The 21,914-nt window shown below is 39.6% G+C and overlaps 2 protein-coding genes across 2 annotated transcripts; one reads left to right on the forward strand and one right to left on the reverse strand.

Moving 5' to 3' along the window:
* Nucleotides 1–2,322: 2,322 nt before the first annotated feature.
* gucd1.L (guanylyl cyclase domain containing 1 L homeolog) lies at nt 2,323–13,436 on the reverse strand. The gene is given in 6 exon segments (NM_001097779.1): nt 2,323–3,846; nt 4,149–4,390; nt 7,976–8,067; nt 8,983–9,148; nt 12,822–12,906; nt 13,237–13,436. Coding segments are annotated over 6 exon segments (756 nt in total). The 5' UTR covers nt 13,316–13,436; the 3' UTR covers nt 2,323–3,754.
* Nucleotides 13,437–15,531: 2,095 nt separating this feature from the next.
* snrpd3.L (small nuclear ribonucleoprotein D3 polypeptide L homeolog) lies at nt 15,532–21,723 on the forward strand. The gene is given in 4 exon segments (NM_001091467.1): nt 15,532–15,672; nt 17,505–17,653; nt 19,613–19,805; nt 21,547–21,723. Coding segments are annotated over 3 exon segments (381 nt in total). The 5' UTR covers nt 15,532–15,672; nt 17,505–17,527; the 3' UTR covers nt 21,609–21,723.
* The last annotated feature ends 191 nt before the right edge of the window (nt 21,724–21,914 follow it).

Below are 21,914 nucleotides of genomic sequence, written 5' to 3' on the forward strand. Positions count from 1 at the left end.
ACATAAAAAAGTTTAATACATCCCCCAGGCAGACCAATTGTATCAGGCATGGGCTCCATACTACAGCCATTATCTTGTAGGACTCTGACAAAGAGTTCTACGAGACTCGAAACATGTTGTGTTTACAATAAACACTAAGCTTGAGCAGTTAACCTGCAGTCTTGATCGATCCTTGCGAAGTTTATATTTGTGGACCTATTCAGCAGCACACACGGCGGAGGTGCATCACAAGGTTTCGACTTAAAAGTTTTTCGCAGTTGGTTTGAGGTAACAGCACCATTTATTTTTTGATAGTTGTGCCTTTCTGTTATATAATCTCTTCACATTGTCCTTGTGTTAAAAAAGGGTTTAGTTCCTCACATTTTTATGCAATGTTTTTGTTCAACCCACTGAATTAAAGCTGAAAGTCTGCAGTTCAACTGCATCTGAGTTGTTTCATTTAAAATTCATTGTGGTAATGTACAGAACCAAAATTAGAAAAAATTAAATTATCTCTGTCCAAAGATTTATGGTACTGACTGTAACTCTGCTCCAAGAGCAATGGCACACGTTGATTTCAGCTGTTTTTCCTGCCCAATTTAATTTAAAGCAAACACAGAGACCATAATACCCAAGAGAATCACCTAAAAGCCCAAGGACCAGGCAATCTTCCCCTGAAAGAGTGTAGTGTGCTATTTCTTGTGTAACTTATTTTCAAGAGTCTCCAGAGATCATTTTAGGCCCATATGTTTGTGCTGCTATGGGCAGTAACAGACGTAACAGCGTATACCATTGCGCTATGACTCCAAAGAAGAAAACAAATGTTTTTTAGTAATCCGTGTATAAAGTAAACCTGTGAATAGGTTCCCAGTGTGCACTCATTTATCTTGGACCTATATTGAATATGCACTTTCTGAGTAGCACCTGGGTATCTCGCTGAATGCAGTGGAGTGCGGATAACCAAGGACTTATATATATATATATATATATATATATATATTTATTTATTTTTGTATGCAGATGACTGGACGCTATGAGATGTACGCAGATAAACTGACCAAAGCCACACAGCCAGATTTCAAGCCTAATAGCGTGCGAGAGTAACACGACATATCATATGAAACAGGGAGAAACTTATTTTGGTGGGATTATCAGCTGCCTGATCTGTTTATGTGAATGAATTAAAGCAATAGGAGCTGTTGGAAAGGCTGCACGATGTATTACTGCTATTGCAAGTACAACAATCCATCGGTTTGTGAAGTACAGAATCAAAAGAATGTGAATCAATAAACAAATGTACATTAACTAATTCTAATCTATAACCAATGGCACAGAGATGCTAATATGGATATAATCAAGGACTCCAGTAATAAAATGGTCTCATTGGAAATAGCAGTGGTTAGAAGAGGGGAAGTCGAGTTGTTATCAACTATATCTATAGTAAGGTCACATGTAGAAGTAAATAGGAGGGTCGGTGAAAGGTTAAGGGGAGTAGTGCAACCACAGCCAGAGAATCACATGCTTTGGACTTCAGCCACATAGATGCTAAGAGGAATTTTTTGCCCATTTCTTGTAACCAAAAGCAATCAATGAACTGACCAGTAAATTCTACTTGATGATTGGTTGCTATGAGTTACTAGAGTAGCAAACTTAAGACCATTTAATACATTATCCCGTAAGGATATAAAACCACAATTTGTACATTCACTGGTGACATTAGGGTCCCCTCTTAGTATGAGGACCTTCAGCTATTATCTCAGGGTGCAGGGGCTACAACTACACTGAATCTGGAAAATATTTAGTTTTGTTTAGTACAATATTGTTTTTCACATACAACCAATATAACTGCAATATTACCATTGCACGGTCAATATAAATATACATATTTTTTTGCTATACATGTATGTGACGGAAAGAACGTCTCCCATAGACTTCCTTTTACCTTATTTTTTAAACATTATTTCCTTTTTCTCTGTAATAAATAAACAGTACCTTGTACTTGATCCAAACTAAGATATAATTAATCCTTATTGGAAGCAAAACCAACTGATTGGGATTATTTATTGTGTAAATGATTTTCTCGTAGACTTAAGGTATGAAGATCTAAATTACGGTAAGGTAAAGGTGGTTTTGTTGATGTAAAAATTAAATCTTACACATTAATAGCACAAATTACAATTGAAGATTTTACCCAAGAAACCATCACAATTCATCAGACTAAACAGAAATATTTTACAGTGCAACTTATCAAATGTGTTTGCATCTTAATAATTTAAACATTATTCTTGGTCTTAAATGTACAAAGAGATTTTGAATGCTAAAACAAACAACCAAAAGGAGGCATTGCAATATGTATAAAACTCTTTATTATAAACTGTACATTAACATTTTGCAGTCTCTTGCATCAGAAAAGTGTTTTCACACCTATAGTACTGGAACACCAGACATTAATTGATCAGCCCTATAAATTAAGATTGCTAGTGTTGTTAGCATGGACCACACCTTTCCCTGGCCTCTAAGTATAAAAATCAAAACCGTACCCACATACTCATTTCCTAACCAGTGTCATTAGTTGAGTGTGACAGTGACCCTATAGCAGCACTGTTTATACAAGACATAGGGTAGAACTCGCCGGTGCGGATCAAAACGATACATCGCCATGCAATGAAATGTATGTGACGTGTCGGATGTCCTGAGGATACAGGAAGTGAAGGAGAAATCGCAGGTAAGAACTACATTTATCAAACTGTCGGATGAAAACGCTGCGTCTTCATCAGACAGTTGGATAAATGTAGTTCTTATGGAAAAATACAAGATTCCTCTGCACTCAACCCATTATCAATATATTTAAGACAGCGACATTTTGTGCATACTGCTACTGAAAAATGCCTTACCCTTTAAACAACACAGGGATTGTTTGTCCATATATTGCAATATATTTAAGCTGGCCAACTACGTCAAAGTCATCCCATATCTGGCCAGTCCTATGCTCAATTTTCATCTGATTCATTAAGAATTCTATTGCTTCATTATACATTTTACAAAGGGACTAAGTTTTAGTTGGCCAGCTTAAATATATTGCAATATATGGACAAACAATCCCTGTTTTGTTTAAAGGGTAAGGCATTTTTCAGTAGCAGTATGCACAAAATATCTCTGTCTTAAATATATTGATAATGGGTTGAGTGCTGAGGACCTCTTGTAATTGTCTATATGTATTTTGTGGTCACACCCTCATTGCACCCCCGCCTAATGATTTTAAAAATTAGTGGTGAGCACAACTTTCCCTTGTTTGTTATAAATGTAGTTCTTACCTGCGATTTCTCCTGTATATTCAGGACATCCGCATGTCGCATGCGTTTTCGGCTCGAGCCGCACCACTGAGTTCTACCCTTATTGTGCAGCTAGACACAAAGCAAATGTGGTCAATCTGTAAGAATGGGCTGTTAAGTCATCCTTTCTACTGAATCACACTCAGATTATAGCAAAGTCAGCTACAAGTAATGCTGCATGATCTATTCCCTTTATAAATTCTTTCCCTCCTGAAACTGCTATCTCAAAGCTTTGTTAAATTTGAACTGCAGACCATTATGAAATGGTCATGATCATTACTAGCTGTATTTTTGGTTAAATTCATTCCCAAATGGTCCAGCTTTCATTTTTACTTCTAAGATGAATATCTATATATATATATGTTTATATCGCGTTGACTGTAATGAGGTTCCTGCTGAGTGCTGTACTTGATCCTGAGAAAAGTTGAAACAGAGGTCAGGGGTCAGCTGTTCACATAAACAAACAGAATATCTTCATCTGTGCCATAGCTACAGCGTGATTCCTCAAAGTTAGTGATGCTGGTCCGACACAATCCTAAGGGCAAACACACTTCATTCATCCATTTACAGAGTGCCAGTAAGTTACACAGTGCTTTAGAATCATTTATAACAAATACTATAGGTAAACAGGTATGAAGTAGAGAAAAAAAAGTAATTATTTGATTAAAATTGAGTTTATGGAGATGGCCTTCCTGTAATTCTGAGATAATTAAACAAAGGGTTACACATAGAATATTGGAGAGTTCTGCTCACAACAGCTTACAGTAAGTTCAGAAGGCAAAACAGAAATTCACATGGGAAGGATGCAGTTGTTGAGAACACATAGGTAGAACTTACTGTCGGCATATCCAGGGTTGTTGTAAAATAAACTGCCAGAACTCTTGTTGTAACCACAAAGCACAATAAAATGGCCCTGGTAGTCGCTGCTCCTGCAGAAACACTTTTGCCCAATTGGAAGAAAACAGCAGTATTTGACACGTCTTGGGCACAGGTCACACAGTAAAAGAACTGCATTTACGAGTACGATGGCCACATGTCCCTGGGAAAGATGCTCCTGTAATTCCCGTATGGTCACAGTGCTGCAAAGGACAAATGTTATACAGTCAAGCCAGATATTGTACAGTGAGACCAGTAAACTGAAAGATATGCTGTGCATTTGTGCAAGCTAGATAACAGTCTAGTAAAGAATGGATGTCTTAGGTCATTTGATTTACTTTAAATAACCTGTATCATGCAGGACATTGTAGATAGAGCCCTTGATAACTGCCTGTATTTACAGCAGGCCTGAACTTTTCATGCTAACTATCCAGAGTTAGAACTATCTAACTAGACTAACTATATATATCATCATTTATTTATATAGCACCCACAAGTTACAGTATGCAGTGCTTTACATTAGATAATAAATGGGGAACAAACAGTAAATAATAAACAAGGTTTTACAGAGTACAATAGGATTAGAGGGCCCTACTTGCAAGCGTTTACAAACCAAAGGGTTTTGGTACAATTAAGACTGATTTTAGAAACAAATTTGTGATTTATAATACCTTTATGATTGATTAATTAAGATATGTTGAATAACATAATAAGAGTGGTGGCAGACGAGGCAACTGGGGGAGTTAGTCGCCCAGCAACAAATCGCCTCTTCTTCGGGCGACTAATCTCTCCTAAACGCCTTCCCGCTGACTAGAATGTAAATCACCGGCGGGATGGCACTCGGAACACTTTGGCTTTCCGAAGTCGTCCGAAGTTTCCTCGTGAGGCAACTTCGGAAAACAAATCAAAAGCCCAAGAGAAGCCTTATAGACAAGAATGAGCTGAAGTGATGAGAGGAGAAGTGAAGGTCAGAAGCAGAGTGAAGGTTGTGTGAAGGAGTGTATTTTGAGACCAGAGATGAAATATAGGGAGGGGCTTCATTGTTAAGGGCCTTGAATGTGAGTGTTAGTAGTTTGAATTTGATTCTAGAGGAGATTGGGTGGAAGGGATATGCATAGGGAAGCAGCTGATGTTGAGCGGTGAGATAGATGAATGAGTCTGGCAGCAGCATTTAAAACAGATTGGAGTTGTGAAAGGCTAATTGTTGGAATATCTGCAAGGAGTAGGTTGCAGTAGTCAAGGCGGGAGATAAGTGTTTTGGTTATATCTGAACTGAGATACGATTGCATTCAGGCAATGTAGCACAGCTGAATATGACAAGATTTTGCGAGTGTTTGGTGAAAGACAGATGAGAGTAGTCTTATAACTCCTAAGACGTGTGCCTGTGTGTTTGAGTGAAAGGTGATGTTAACTGTGAGTGAGATTTGAGGGACAGGGGAGGATCTTGGAGGAATGATAATGCGTTCTGTTGTAGAAAGATTCAGTTGCAGGTGTTTTGCGGTGACATCCAGGAGACAGCAGAAAGGAAGTCTGTAACTTGGGAAAGGACAGAAGGAGAGAGGTCAGGAGAAGACAAGCAGAGTTGGGTGTCATCAGCATAAAGGTGATACTGAAGTCCAAATGACTGAATACGTTTTCCTAGTAAAGTAGTATAGAGTGAGAACAGCAGAGGGCCTAGAACAGAGCCTTGAAGAACTCCAACAGAGAGAGGGAATGTAGTAGAAGTAGAGTTAGAGAAAGCAACTTTAAAGGAACGGTCAGAAAGATAAGATGTATGCCATGAGAGCATACATCAAGAGCAGTGTTCTGAATGCCAGCCGAGTATAGAATGTCTAGGAGGAGTGGGTGGACAAAGGCTGCAGATAGATTTAGAAGGATGAGTATGGAATGACGACCATTAGACTTTGCAAGGAGAAGATCATTGGTTACTTTGGTGAGTGCAGTTTCAGTGGAGTGTGTGGGTTGAAGCCAGATTGCAGGGGATTGAGAAGGGAGTTGTGAGAGATATGCTGGACCAGGCGTATGTAAACAAGCCTTTCCAGCAATTTGTATGTGAATGGAAAAAGGGAAACTAAACGTTAGTTGGTGGGAAAGCTGGGATCAAAGGAAGGTTTTTGAAGATAGGATTAGTGCTTCTTTGTATAAAGATGGAAAGTATCAATAGAAAGGTTAAATAGGTGGGTAAGTGCAGGAGAGAGTGTATCAGAGATTGGGTAAAGGAGGTGAGAAGGTATGGGGTCAAGGTTGCAGGTTGTGGGTTTTGAGCAAGCTAGAAGTTTGCTAACTTCATTTAGTGTTGTGGGGGTAAAGGAGTGCAAAGTGGATTTGAGTGGACTGCAAGATAATCTGAGAATGTTGTCAGATGGTATGCTCAGTCTAATGAGATTGTTTTTTTCTGTAAAGAAATGAGCAAGGTCTTGGGCAGTTATATTAATGCATGGAGGGTGCGGAAAGGGGAATAGTAGTGAGTTAAATGTGGCAAACAGTTGTAGTAGAGGATAGAGAGGAGATTAAAGAAGAGAAATACAGTTGTTTAGCTATCGATAGAGCTCAATTGTAGCAGGAGAGCAGGAACTCGAAGTGGATGAAGTCAGGATCAGTTTGTGACTTTCTCCACTATCGTTCAGCTGATCTGCTACATTTGAGGTACCAAGTTAAACTAGTGTACCAGGGTTGGGGTTGAGCTGGTCGACTGTGATGGGTGTTAGAATGAGCAAGCAAGTCAAGAGCTGTTGAAAGAGTATTATTGTAGAAAGAAGCTGCCATATTTGTACAGGAAAGGTTGTTAATGTGAGAGATCTGCTGTGCTGCAACTGTTGTGGATCGAATGTGTTGAGGTTTTGTGGGTGGAGAGAGATGGTTGCAATAGTGCAGGTGAAAGTGTTGAAAGTAGGTGATAGGGGGAAGGGAGAGTTAGTAAGGTTGGAGGGTGGCACGAGTGTCAGATCAAGAGCATGACCCTCAATGTGAGTAGGAAAGTCGGAACACTGAGAGAGACCAAATGAAGTTGTTAGCGAGAAGATTTAGCTGGACCAAATGAAGTTGTTAGCGGGAGGAGTTAGCTGGAGAAGCAGAGTTGTCAATGGGAATATTGAAGAGCTGGTGTGTCGCTTGAGCGACAGTATGGAAGCCAAGAAGCAAAGTGATCCAGGAAAGTAGAGTAGGGACCAGAGAGGCAATATATGACTGCGACGTTCAGAGAGATTGGAAAAAGCAAGCATAAGCTATGGACTTGTGAAGGAAAGAGAAGTTGGTGTAGATTGTTCCTCTGTGACAATCTCCTGGTCTCAGGGTATGACTAAATGAGAAGCCTCCATAGGAGAGGGCAGCTGGTTAAGCAGTGTCTGTAGAAGAGAGCCATGTTTCAGTGATAGCCAGAGGGTTAAGAGATTTGGATAAAAAGAGGTCATGAACTACTGGGAGTTAATTGCAAATTGATTGTGTTTTCCAGAGGACACATGACAAAGGAAGAGAGGGTGATGGCTTTATGTCAATGAAGTTTGCAGGATTAGAAGTAAGATCTTAGAGATTGGAAAAGACCTTGACAAGTAACTGTGTGTGGGAATAGTCGAGGGTAGGAATGATGAGAGAGTGGGACGAGGGTTTGGGTTGATTTCGTCGCCGGACGACTAAATCTCTCCACATCTCCAGGTGTGACCTTACCCTTAGCAGCTGACTTGAATAGTGAGTTGCAGAAAGGAATGAGTAGTAGAGCTGATTTAGCAGGTATAGCACATACCCCACAATTGAATATATATTAACTATAGGCCTTATGGCTGAACGTTTACCGTTTTTCCACATTCACTCCATGGGATTTGGCGTGTACAAACAGCTGGTTTACTCGGTTTTCCTCTGCATCAAAGTGTTTTCTGTAGAATGACTAAGAAAAGAGAGTGGCTAATGAACTAGCATGTCAGCCTGAAGCACTCTGGATTCTAAATAGGCTATCTACAGGAGCAACAATTTTCACTCTCAATTTCACAAGGCCTCACATGCTTATCACAGTTAAAGGACAACTAAAGCTTAACTAAAAAAAAAAAGTAGGCTGGAAATGTTGAACATTATGTTTTGGGTTTCAGTACCAGCCCAAGGCAACCACAGTTCCTTTGCAGGAATGATCTGTGCCTCTGAATATGCCCCAGTAACTCCCCATATTATTTTCTGCCGATTCACTGCAGAAGCAATATACTCATTTTTATGATCTGCATATAAAATGTGCCATTTCTAGCCATATTAATTTTTAAGGGTCAGTTCTACTTTAACAATGATCACAATAATTTCTGCTAGATAAACTTTTACATTGCACTGTGACAATAGAAATTAGTATGCAATGGCCACAGCAGCTAAGAACTAGAGAAGCACTACACACCTCAATCCATTTGCACGTCTTACATATCAACCTGTGTTGACATGATGATGATTCTGTTCAGAAATCCACCTGCAGCTGGCTTAAAAAGGTGTTCTTTTGCTGCGCGCAAGTTATATGTTATACAAATAAAAACCATGAAACTGAGAATAAGCATTTTGTTATTTATCCTAACTCTTAGAAATTAAGTGCATGTTCTATTCAACCTACAATTATTTCTCCATGAATAGATTTTGCATAGTTCACAGGTACATGTGTACTGTACAACACCTGTCAAGAGTTATCCCACAATATATATTTAGTCAAAATGCAAATATTAACTGATTAAGCACAAGTACATCTTTCTACACTATGACTCGTGCTGAAAATGACTGTATTGCTTATTACATTACTGTTTGTGTCTGTAAGTCACTCAACAACCAAACTAACCTGGTTCTTATAACCTTTATCAACTCCTAAAGTCTGAGTGCAGAAAAGGTGCCGGACCCCAAAATGGTGCATAAGATAGGCTAGATCAATTGTCCAGATGCTCTTGGTGAGTTGGAGCTCATGCATAGCATTTTGAAACGCATTCTCATGCAGAAGATTCAGATACCTGGTGGGAAGCAATAGAAAATTATAGCTCCTTGAGTGTCTCAGCTAACCCTTGCTTGTTCCATTTGGAGCCACTGGTGTATCATAGCCCACTGGAAATTGGCTATCCAGGGTAAACAAAACACCTGAGAATACATTGTTATTTGCAACCACATAAGAATAGCATAATTGCCTTTAGAAAGACTTTCCGTGGGTGAAAAGTGCCCTATCACCCTAATGGTGGAAGTAAACCCTGAAGTTAGGATTTGCAAAGCATACTGTCATAAAAGCCGCAAATGATACGGATTTGGAATCTCAGACTTAAAGGAAAACTATACCCCTCAAACCATGTAGGTCTCTATAAAAAGATATTGCATAAAACAGCTCATGTGTAAACCACTGCTTAATATAAATAAACCATTCTCATAATAATATACTTTTCTAGTAGTATGTGCCATTGGGTAATCATAAATAGAAAATTGCCATTTTAAAAAATAAGGGCAGCCCCCTGAGATTTCATGATTCACAGTGCACACAAACGTACCAAACAAACTATACTTGTTAGGTCACATGAGCCAATTAACAGACAGAGTCCTGTCTTTTGCTTCAAAACTTCTTCCTGTTACAGTTAGAGCTGCTGTATTTCTGGTCAGGTGATCTCTGCAAAGCAAGTAGAATAGTCGGACACCCATACGCAGATCAGGCTGGTGCACAATCTTAGAGGCTCCGGCAGCCTCATATACACTTTGGAACAGGAGTAGCCAAATCCAAAGCACTCTCTTGAGTAGCTGACATTTTATGTCTCGACTCTGGCGTGCCTCCCCTTTTTCCAATATCTGCCAACATGGCTGAGCTACATGGTGTCCCTGTGTATAAAAATGCCGGGCTTATAAAGTTTCTTCTCAATTTTTCTTTTTCTTTATTCCCCATAGGGGAATAGGCAAAGGTTTAGGGTTTATAAAATTGAAAGTGCATTTCTCTGAGCAACATAGCAGTAAGGATAATGATCTGTCCCTGGCTGCTCTAAAAATGAAATTAGGATCCAAATCTAAATTTGTTCCTTCTGGGAACTTTCCCAGCATTGAAGCATTCGAGACTATTGTATCAGCGGAAATAAGTAAGATACAGCATGTACACGCTAAGTATAAATGTACAAACATGTCCCCAGGTGAAAGAGCTGCAATAAAATCTTTAAAGGAGAATGTTTCGGTTATAATCACTAAGGCCGATAAGGGTGGTGGGATAGTAGTTTTGAATACTGTGGATTACAATACTGAGGCAGAGCGCCAATTAATAAATACTAATTTGACTAATGATCCTACTTTTAAATATAGGAATGAAATTAATATCTTACTTCATTCTGCAGTTATGCAGGGATTAATTACTGACGAACTGTGTCAACTACTTACCACAGAACACCCTAAGGCCCCCCCCCATGTGTACTTTCTTCCAAAGATTCACAAACAATTGACTAATCCCCCGGGGCGACCAATTGTGTCCAATATAGGATCGATTTGGCAACCGTTTGCAATACATATTGACACTTATCTTCAGGAAATTTTACCCACTTTAAAACCATGTTTCAGTGATACTGCGGCATTTCTGAATAGATTGGACAACATCATTATTCCATCTGGTGATTTCCTATTGTGCTCATTGGATGTTAAGGACCTTTTCACCTCAATTCTCCACTGTGAAGGGAACAAATGCATTCGTACATATCAGGGAAAAGGGTGTTTACCTAATCATATGGTTAATTTCATATGAGATTTACTTGATCTGGTTTTACAGAAAAATTATTTCCGGTTTAAAGAGTATTATTTTTTACAGCTACAGGGCTGTGCTATGGGTGCCAACATGGCACCCGCCTATGCCAACATCTTTATGGACTTTTTTGAAAAAAAATTTCATTTTTGCTAACAACTATTTTTCTCATTTGATTCAGGCTCATATGCAATATGTCGACGATACATTTTTCTTATGGATAGGGACAAGGGCAGAACTTGATGAGTTTTTGATTTATCTAAATGGGTACATCCAACTATCAAATTTACATTGGAGACTAGTTCCACTACAATACATTTCTTAGATGTTAATGTTACGGTTAAGGGTACCTCATTTATCACTTCTGTCTATACTAAACCAACCGACAGAAATAATTTAATTAGACCCACATCATATCATCCTCCTGGGTTGTTATTGAGTAAAAAGAACAAAATTATTAACAGGTCATCAAGAATCACTTTTATTTTCTCATATGACAGCAATTCTAAGGCTATTTGTAATGTCATGCTGAAATATTGGGCTATTGTAAGTAGTGATCCTAAATATGGGCACTTGTTTCAGACACCACCACTTTTTTCATACAGGGTTGAGACATAAAATGTCAGCTACTCAAGAGAGAGTGCTTTTGTATTGGCTACTCCAAACAAAAAATCCTAAAGGTCTTAATGAGTAGTATAATTTGTCCTGTTATTTATGAAGTAGCATTTATCGCTTTGGTTATCATTTTCTTATTTTCTTAGATAAGAAATCAGCTTGATATTTACCCAGGGACAGGTAAAATATTTTCCTTTTCCCTTCCCTTTAAACGTAGGGGTAGTAGGTTACTATGTAACTTTTTAATGTTGCCATGTCGAGTCCTTTTAAGTTGTAGAACTACCTGACAGTTTGTAACTTCTACAATTGTTGCCAATTTGTTCTTAGGTTTGTAGTTTTCTTTTAGGATTTTTGCACCCAAGGATTTTTTTTTAACACATATGGACTGATTTTATTGGATATTTTAAACTGTGGACTAACAAAGTTTTTTACACCATGAACACCTTGGACACTTAATATGTTCAGTTTGGGAGACCTTATAATAATCCGAACTTTGTTAATGAATCCTTTTTAAATTTTGCTATTTTTTTGTATTGATAATTATATATGCTAATTTATTAATTGAGCCCTCTATTTGTAATGTTTGCACTACAGTTTCCACATGCTTGACAAAGGGGCGTGACCCTGAAACATTGCATTCCGCACAATAAACGAGCAGGGTGTACCCTGCAACTTGAATGCTTGTGTGCCGATTTTTTCCTGTTCCAGATGATCTCTGAGACAGCACACAGACCATCACGAAATGTTGCTTAAATATTCATTTTGGGGGTATAGTTTTCCTTTAAAGAGACAAATTGCTCCCTCTGTTGCTTAAAGGGTTTGTTTACCTATGCATTAACGTTTGTATGATATAGAGAGTGATGCAGTAGTTTGAATGAGAGATTGGAATATGAATAGGAGAGGACCTGAATAAAAGGATAAGTAATAAAACAATAACAACAGCAATACAGTTGTAGCCTTAACAGAGCAGTAGTGTATGGGCTTCATGGGGCAGAGAACCCACTTGAAAGCTGGAAAGAGTCAGAAGATGAAAGCAAATAATTTGAAAACTATAAATAAAGGCAAATAGGCAATTCTATAGTATACTAAAAGTTAACATGAAGGTGAACTACCCCTTTAATAGTTGGATTGGAAACAAGGCATAATCATATTTGCAGCCTTCTGACTTTCTGCTTAAAATCCATAACCTTGGTCATCCAGGAGTTCAGGGATACAACTCCCAATATGCTTATATGCATGCCTGCTGGAAAAATGGAACTTTGGCATTCATTTTCCTTTTAAAACTTTCTCCATGTTGAGTGTCAGCCAGTACTTACTGCAGCACCATGCGGGCACATGCCAGGCCACAATCCCAGTGGAAGGACTGCTGGATGAGCGGCACCTTCAGCTGCACATGATCACCTGCAATATATACACATGACAATCAGTGAGACAGTGGTGAAGGGAGGGGGATAATAAAGACACTGAAACAACTGCACCAGGAAGTAGAGCGGTGTCCGGGGAAGGAATGACTCACACACGCGGGGGGAGGGGAGTGACAAGGGCAGTGTTGGTGTGAGACGGACTGAGAGAGAGAGAACTACACCAGGGGATTCGGGTATAACATAAGCACGAACAGACCACAAGTGCCAAACTATCACAACACTAAACAGACGAGGCGGTACTAGGCTTGAGGCTGCCACTGAATTAGCCAATGAGAGAGGCGCGAGTACGGGGAGCAGATATACACACTGCTGTCGGTGTCTGAAGTAGCGGCAGCTCTTGCCGTGGCTTTGTTTCCCTCGGTGTCGCTGTGTCCCGGGTTCTTCATGTTGTTTTCGAGGTGTCCCGAAGGCTCCGAGCTTCCCTCATCCCTACACCGCCTGCCCGGGACTCCCCGTGTGTCAGGGGCGGGGCCGGAAGTTGCACCGAGCCGCCCAGGGAAGGGTACCCTGCAGTCTACTTCTACCTGCCTCTTCCGCCCTCTTAGTCCTGCTAACCTTTGTGCAGGTTGTGACTTGTAGAGATGCAGGATGAGTGCAAATGAAACCCCGGGCTTCAATCAGTATAAGAGCTCTGTTAGAAGTGCATCATATACATCAGGGGTCCCCAACACTTTTTTACCCGTGAGCCACATTGAAATATAAAAAGAGTTGGGGAGCAACACAAGCATGAAAAAGTCTCTTGGCCTGTAATTGGTTATGTAGCAGCCCCTATGTGGACTGGCAGCCTACAGGAGACTCTACTTGACACTATACTTAGTTTTTATGGAATTAAAAACTGCTTCCAAGCCTGGAATTCAAAAATAACCACCTGCTTTGAGGACACTGAGAGCAACATCCAAGGGGTTGGGGATCAGTGATATATATGAATGGGGAAGTAGGTTCAAATGACAGTTCCTGTAACTTTAGTCATTGTTCTGCCTTCTCACCCTGCCACTCAACTGGAAGATCTTAACTGTTATGAATTACTGTGTTAACATCAGCACAAACTATATATATAGAAAAGCCAGTATTTTTTCCCCCAAAAAAAGTGGTAACCTTATTTATATCCAGTTTCTATGAGAGTGGGTTGAGGAAGCCCGGTTCTCTGATAGGAGCCCTAGCCCATCACTGTTTGAAACTGCTGCCATGAAATCATTCTGGTCAGGACAGGTGAGTGAGGGTAAAGAGAATTTCTGCTCCAACAGCTGGAACTACGGGAAAAAGCATGTGCTTAGGTTGCAACAGGGGGCTGAAGTAATTTACCTTGTTTACCCGCCTACCTGCAGTTCACTTCTGTAACTCCAGCTCCCAGGCTGACCGAGAGAGTGGTAATGTGTGATGGTGACAAGCAAAGTGTCCCCATTAAACACTGTCGCACATCACATTGTCACTTCTGCTTGTCACCCCATTTGTTGTCACTGCATTGTGTTGTATATCACCTTAAAGGAGTAGGAAATATTAAAACTAAGTAAGCCTTATCAGAAAAGTCCACCTAAATATACCATTAACCCCTCAAAGTAGTGCTGCTCTAAGTCCTCTGTCAAAATAAACACTGCATTTCTTTCCTTCTATTGTGTACACATGGGCTTCTGTATTAGACTTCCTGCTTTCAGCTTAAACCTCCTTGCCCCGGGCGTGAGCATGCTCGGTTTGCTCCTCTTCCCCCTTCTGTAACCTGAGCCCAGAGCTATAAGTGAGCATGGAGACTCAGGCAGGAAGTGATGTCACACCATGTGTATCTACTAAAGGCATTTTATTCGATTGAAATAAAGTGCTGTACTTCATTCTTCTTCTGTATTGGAATGGACAGTGCCCATTATTGTACCTGCGCCAGATATCACAGAATGAGAGGATATTGGAGCTGATTCGGATAATCTTGCAAGTGAATAAAGCACACATCCAACTTTATCTCATCCAACTTGCATTGCAGCTATGGGGATCAGATTTTGCAGGATCCTACAAAATCTTGACGAAATCTAGCACAGTGGTTGTCTGATGCATGTTGGCCATAAGCTCCCTATTACCTCTAACAGGGAAACTTTCATATTTATTTTTCCATTACAAGTATTCAGGAGGGGGAGTAACCTCATAAGAGATCCCAACTGGTAGTGATCTGGGTGCATCTGAGCTCCATTTATTCTACCCCAGCCAGATACGAATTCCACCCCTGCCCATGCATACTTTTGATCGTGCTCCCTGCTTTGCTTTTGAGGGTTTTTGTTGGCCATAAATGGCAGCATCCATAGCAGGAAAAAGCACTAGATTATTATTATTATTATTGTATAACTCTTGTACAGAGAGTTACCAGAAGTCTATATTTGAAGAGAGAACACGTCATTAAGCAAAATTCAACTAGGAAATCTGACTAAGCATATTAAAGTTACAATCTAACGAACCTATTTGATTTTTAAGTTCTGCACTCGGATACATGAGGTGTGGGCGGAACTATGCCACTCATATGTTTCCACCGGAAGTTTTTGTGCTGGGAAAAGAGGCCGGGGATAAGAGATCCCGTTTCCTGTTCGCTGTGCATTGTGGGGCAGGCGGGACGCCATTAGATCGTAGAACTGAGCCACGCTAGTAATTGACACAGACTACAAACAAAAGTTGAGTTCGCGCTTTGCAGAATCCGCCCAAGGCCTAAAGTGTACGAATAACTGAGCGAGTCTGGTGTGTCGGTCACTTGTGGTTTCTTCGCTCTCAGGTTGGTGCATTTTGTGTCTGTAATTGTCAGTTCGGCTGCTTTGTATGAACGTGAGTAAAGGCTTCATTGTAGTTACTGCTTTGCTCATGCGGTTGTACAGGCGGTGTCCAGACACAACTCGTCACACTGTGTAGGCTCTTTACTCCTTATTCCTGCCTGGGCTCTGGTCAATTCACACTTGTCCTTAGGCCCCTGTAACCGCATCATATATTAAGGCGATCTCTTCCACTCCCTACTGCCGAACAAAAACCATGCACTTGGGGAGATATTGGGCTGAGTAGGGAAGCCATGTATGTGCACTTGTATGCTTTTCTAAGGCATGTATTAAACTATCTCAGCAAATGCAAATATATGCTGTTACCAATGTAGTTCTTTATGGTTAGGAGGTCCCTCGGCCTTGTTTTAACTACAAACATGGGAATAGAGAACAGAAGAGTTTCTTCATATACTATTAAAGTGAATTTATTATGTGGTGTTACATATAAACATATAAACTTGCTGTTTTCTACTTGTGTGGAAGCAATTTCAGTGTTGGCATGGACTAAGTCTGTGTGTGTATATAGAACATGGGCTGCTCCTGTGCAGGGTAATCTGAAACAATCTTTAGGGCATTCAGACACTGATGTATTAATATGCATTTGTGCTGCTGGGTTGCTGGGTTTCTGGCTTTGATTACTTACAACTAGGCCGGTGAATATTGTAGCTTTACATATAATGGATACAGGAATATTGCTGCTGGGAAAAGATGCCCGTGTGGTGTGCAAGACTCACCTTGATTTTTGTAGGTTTGATGTGCATTGTTTGTAGGGTTGCACTGAATCCAAGATTTGCTAATGCAAATTAGGGACAGGGAAGGAAATTGCACAACTTTCTGACACAGAAAAAGGAAGTAGTAATGTTTTTCCCTTCCCACCCCTAATTTGCATATGTAAATTAGGATTCAGATACAGTTCACTATTCAGCCAAATCTTTTGCGAAGGGTTCAGCCGAATCCAAAATAGTGCATCCATAATTGTTTGTGCTCCTGCATAATCTTTGTCTTTTATGAGTAAAGGTGTAGCTTTCATGTTGTGGCCACTACTGGGAAAATGTTCTCCCACTTAATAAGTAATCTCCGCAATGTTCAGATAGATCAGCTCCTATGGCAACACATAAATCAGGACCCTATTTCTCTGCTGCCATAAGTTCCCCATAGACACAAAGATTTTTCTTGCCGAACAACCGATTTTAGCGAAGACCGACCAATCCTTCGAAATTATTGTGCGGTTAGTGGGATTCGAACGATCGTACATCTTACGATTTTTCAGCCGACATCTGTCAGAAAATTAATCGTCCAGGTTAAAAAATCTTTATCGGCCCCAGTGCAATCTATGTTTGCAGGGACAAGCAGGCAGCTCCCCTTTGTTTTCCTGCCAATATCGCCTGAAATGGTCTTTTTAGTTGATGGACAATTCGTACAATCATTTCAAGATAATCGTGGTCTCACGGTGACGATCGGATCTTTTAAAAATCTTTACATCCATGGCCGGCTATACGCGTTGATCTGATCATTGTGGAGATTTTACACAGCTGGGAAGAATAACTGGAGAATTATTTATTCTGAATAACTAACAATCTGTTTTTATTTTGTTGTGTTTAATTGACCTAATAAGTAATGCTTATCATTAAATTGATCTGTATTCAGTTAGGTTTAGTTTTCGAATTATTGTAAGGATATTTAGTTGAATGGATCTTTTAGTTTGTAGATGGGGACATTATGTGCACAACCTGGGATATTATTTTGCATGTTTCTCTTCACTTTTCCAGCTCATTTTTCATTTCTCCAATTACAGTGTAATTTCCATCAGCTGTCAATATGTCTATCGGGGTACCAATTAAAGTTCTTCATGAGGCTGAAGGTCACATTGTGACATGTGAAACAAACACTGGAGAGGTGTACAGGGGAAAATTGATTGAAGCAGAGGACAATATGAATTGCCAGGTAAGTACAATAAGCAAATAATTATAATTTACATGGCAAGTTTACCTAAAACTTGTAAATGTTTCCCTCATACCATGCTTGTAAGATACATTGATTCTAGCATTATTTCTTTATATACTATGCCTAAGAATTGCTTTCAACCTCTCTGAATAGTCAGCTGTTGCCCAGTTTTTCCCTCCAAAAAGTCCTGGTATATGAATTTACTCTAATTTTAGTCCTTTTGGACCCAATTTACAAGGCTACTTTAGCTTAAAATGCAGGACTGTGTGAGTTGGAGAATGTTAGAAGCAACATATTCACCAAAAAAGACAACCTATTCATAAATGTAGTGCTCCAGATGCCCTATCCAGTGGAAATGTAGCAATTTTGTGGTCAGATGCACAAATACATTAAGACCTCAAAGTTTACATCACCATTTTAAGTTTTCCTGAATTTCCACAGTTTTTCTGTGGTCCCACCAATATATATTGTGTAATACATTTTCTCAATTTTACACCATTTTTTTATGGTCTCCTAAAAAAACATAAAATGGGGTTTCTACTGTACCTTAATCCTAAATTGTTGCAGTGCCCTAACTATGTCCTTAGAGATCAGTGTATTCACAGTATGGAGTAGTCATAAGATGCTGAGTAAAATGGTATTGCTTTTGTTTTTATGCACTTCCTTCCATGCATCTCCTAAACTGTTATAATTAGAGCTAACCCACTCGTTAGTGGAATGTGGTCACACCCTCATTGCCGTCCTGTTTAATATATTTTTTATTTTTATTTTTTTTAAATGCTTTGTTTGAGCACACTTTTTTTTACCTTTCGCTCTTAGTTTTTAAAGGAACAATGGGAAAAACTGCTGTGTTAAAAAAGAATTATCTTTTCACATGGACAAATGTTTCCTCTGCTCATATACTCACATCAGCCAAACAGTAACCTTGCTTTACTTTTTGAAATCACGGGGTTTCATTTTTATTGAGGTGGAATGAAGATGTTGTGCTGCAAAGCACTGGTCACATTTTAAAGCAGCAATATACCCCCTTGTCTAATAGGTTATATGTTGGCCATACCTTTCCCCTATTTTAATTAAGTGTCCTTCATCCAACAACTGTTTTCGCATAATGAACAAACCTCAATATAAATTAATGTAAAATTGCTAAGAGTCCTTAAGAGCACCCTGAGATATTTTACATTTATTTTGAGGGTAGATCTTAAAAATTCTTTGGTTTTAAAGCAATGTGTAAATGTAATTACAGTTGACAGCAGTTTTTGCTTATCCTTTTTGTTTTTTGTTCTGACTCTTAAAACAATGTAACAGAAGTTGGCTCTCCAGGTTTTAGTTGTTTCAATCAGCTGTCTTGCAACATAGTTTCAGTGGTCCGAGCCAGGAGTGTAGGGAATATAAACAACCAGACAGATAGTGCTTTCATAAACAGTTAATGTGATACTGACACGATTCAATAAAAATAGGAACGTGTCGGTATCGGTGAAAAGAAGCTGCACGCGAAATATAAGCAGCTAAAAACTCCCCAAAGCTGTCCCCATCCCAGCGAACCTTAGTAACTGCAACTCTCCGACACCATTTAATTTTCGAGTTGATTATGGGCTGGGGGCGGCACGATCCCTCCATAGGTTAATTACAAATAAAAACAGGATTCCAGCCTATGGAGAGATCACGCCGCCCCCAGCCCAGCGTGGCTGAAACAACTCAGGAAGATGATTTAATGTGTCGGATGTTCGCCGAGCAGGAGGTGGCTTTGGGGGAGCATTTAGCTGCTTATATTTCGTGTGCAGCTTCTTTTCACCGATACCGACACGTTCCTATTTTTATTGAATCGTGTCAGTATCACTTTAAGTTACCAAAAAAAAACATGAAAATGTGCAGCCAGACACATTGAGGTTGGTGAAGGCAAGGGTTAATAAGTATTCTTGTTTAGCCAGTGGATGCTTAGGTTGTACTTGAATTTTTCAGATGTCCAACATCACTGTGACATACAGGGATGGCAGAGTGGCACAGCTAGAACAAGTCTACATCAGAGGCAGCAAAATCCGTTTCCTCATTCTCCCAGACATGTTGAAAAATGCTCCTATGTTAAAGAGTATGAAGAATAAAAACCAGGGTTCTGGTGCTGGCAGAGGGAAAGCAGCCATCCTCAAAGCCCAAGGTGAGTTTTATTTGTGCAGGGTCTGTAGTAGCAGAACATACAATTAGGCTACAACCCTTTATTACAGACTTTTTTACTCTCTTGTGTACTGTTAATGAGTAACACGCTAACAGGGCAATGTCAGTTTGTAAATTTCACTCTTCTTCATTAACAATCATCCAACCCCCCTGGAAAACTGACACTTAAGGGACAAAATGAATGACTAATGGGTATCCACTTCATATTAAGGGAAGGTATTGTTAGCACAAGGAGAATAGAAAGGGAAAAAAAATAAGTAAGTTGCAAAAGCCCAAAGCAAGAAGGCAGAGATCTGGGCTCAATATTGGTACCCACCACATTGAGACACTCTAATCTTATAGATAAATTCAGGTGCCATTTGTAATACCAGTGATGCACAAATTCCCTGAATCTTATTGAATGATTTCAGACTGTTACAGGCGTTCTGTTGCTGCTGTTAGTCAGTATCTTTAGACACTTTCAATTTTTGCTAAACGTGGGTTGACTGCCTGCTGTAAAATGACAGCTACGTGAACTTGAATAATTGTCCAGCTGCATGGCATTGCACACAAGTTTGTCCAGTCATTTTTGTGAATCTTGGTGCTCCTTTTGCCAGTGTGCTTTTGAGCTATGTTAAATTCAAGTAAACCAAATCCCATAGTAAAATAGTGCCAAACAGTACAACTCTTAAAGCCCCCCCCCCCCAAAAAACAAACAAACAAAAACAAGCTGTTCTGTTGGGCAGTCTACAGTCCTAAATGGCTTATTGTTTATTACGAATCTCAATTATGCTAATAAGGTAAGGTGTTCCACCTGTCTACATAGACAACTTTGTGGAGGCATCACCTACCACCAACCCCATTTTTGTTGTTTGCTACACTAGTCAGCCACACATAAAATAAGATTTAGCATGGCATAGCAAACCTGTACAGTTACGGTAATCTTGACACATTCTGACCAAAGACACCTTGATCCCTTCATGTCCCTAATTGTCATTTTAGCCACTAACCAGAAATAAAACCAGTAGCCAATTACTATGCATACCCTATAATGAATCTGTCTCCACCTGGCTTATCCACCTGCTATAGTTCAATGCTGTGCTACTGTCACAACAGCAAAAATGTCAGTTGGTGCAACTAATGATATTTCTGTTTAAATAGCCACTGGGGCTTCATATATAGCCCACACATTAAAAAAGAGGCACTTCTCAGGTTTCCCCCCCATTGAAACGTACATTATATGTGCCCAAAAGTACAGAGTAAGTTCTCAAAATGCTGACAGTGTGTGAACACATCTAGTTGGAACCACTATCACACACTGTTTAACTGCTTAGCAAGGTTAGTTACAAATAAGTGTACTCGCTGAGTTGGATTAGCAGCTACACATAACTAGCTTTTCCACATATATCTTTCAAAGTGTAGTTAGACATTTAACTACATAGCACCCAATATGTGTTTTTTGCTGTTAAACAGCAACCATAATTCAGCTTTTTTATTCTGTGTAGGTTTAAATATTAATTCTGATGCACGTTCAAGGTTCCCTTTTAGATTATTCCATGCTAGGATCTGAAGCTGAAGTCTTTCAAAGAGACCACAATGATCTGCTTCATTATCCAAAATGTATTTCAGGCCTTGTATAATGAAGAGGCGTAGGCTGTGCAACCTTTTCCATCTCTTACTGACCGAGCTGTAACTATATAGTGCATGGCACTTCATTTTCATCTAACAAGTACTTTCTTTTCCAGTGGCAGCGAGAGGAAGAGGCCGTGGGATGGGACGTGGCAATATCTTCCAAAAACGGCGATAACCAAAACTGGTCTTGTATTTTTAATGTGATATGTTTTGATATGTTCCTGAACGTTTTTTCATTTTTGTTTAGTTTTTTTTTTTTTTTTGCTTAATAAAACTCTTCATGAACAGAATAAGAGTCTTGTCTTGTGCTCTAAACAATAAACAACATATTATAGTGGCTGGAACATTGCTTCTGTAGTTCTATGCTGTAATATTCAGGCAGATACAAGCTGTTCTAACTCGCCCACTCACAGCTCCTTGTGGTTGGCCGAGAGCTGTAGATGTAATTCTCTCCTTGTAGTTCACAACTAGAAACTACGAT

The sequence above is a fragment of the Xenopus laevis genome, chromosome 1L (genome assembly GCF_017654675.1).
Source record: "Xenopus laevis strain J_2021 chromosome 1L, Xenopus_laevis_v10.1, whole genome shotgun sequence".
In the NCBI taxonomy this organism is placed as follows: Eukaryota; Metazoa; Chordata; class Amphibia; order Anura; family Pipidae; genus Xenopus; species Xenopus laevis.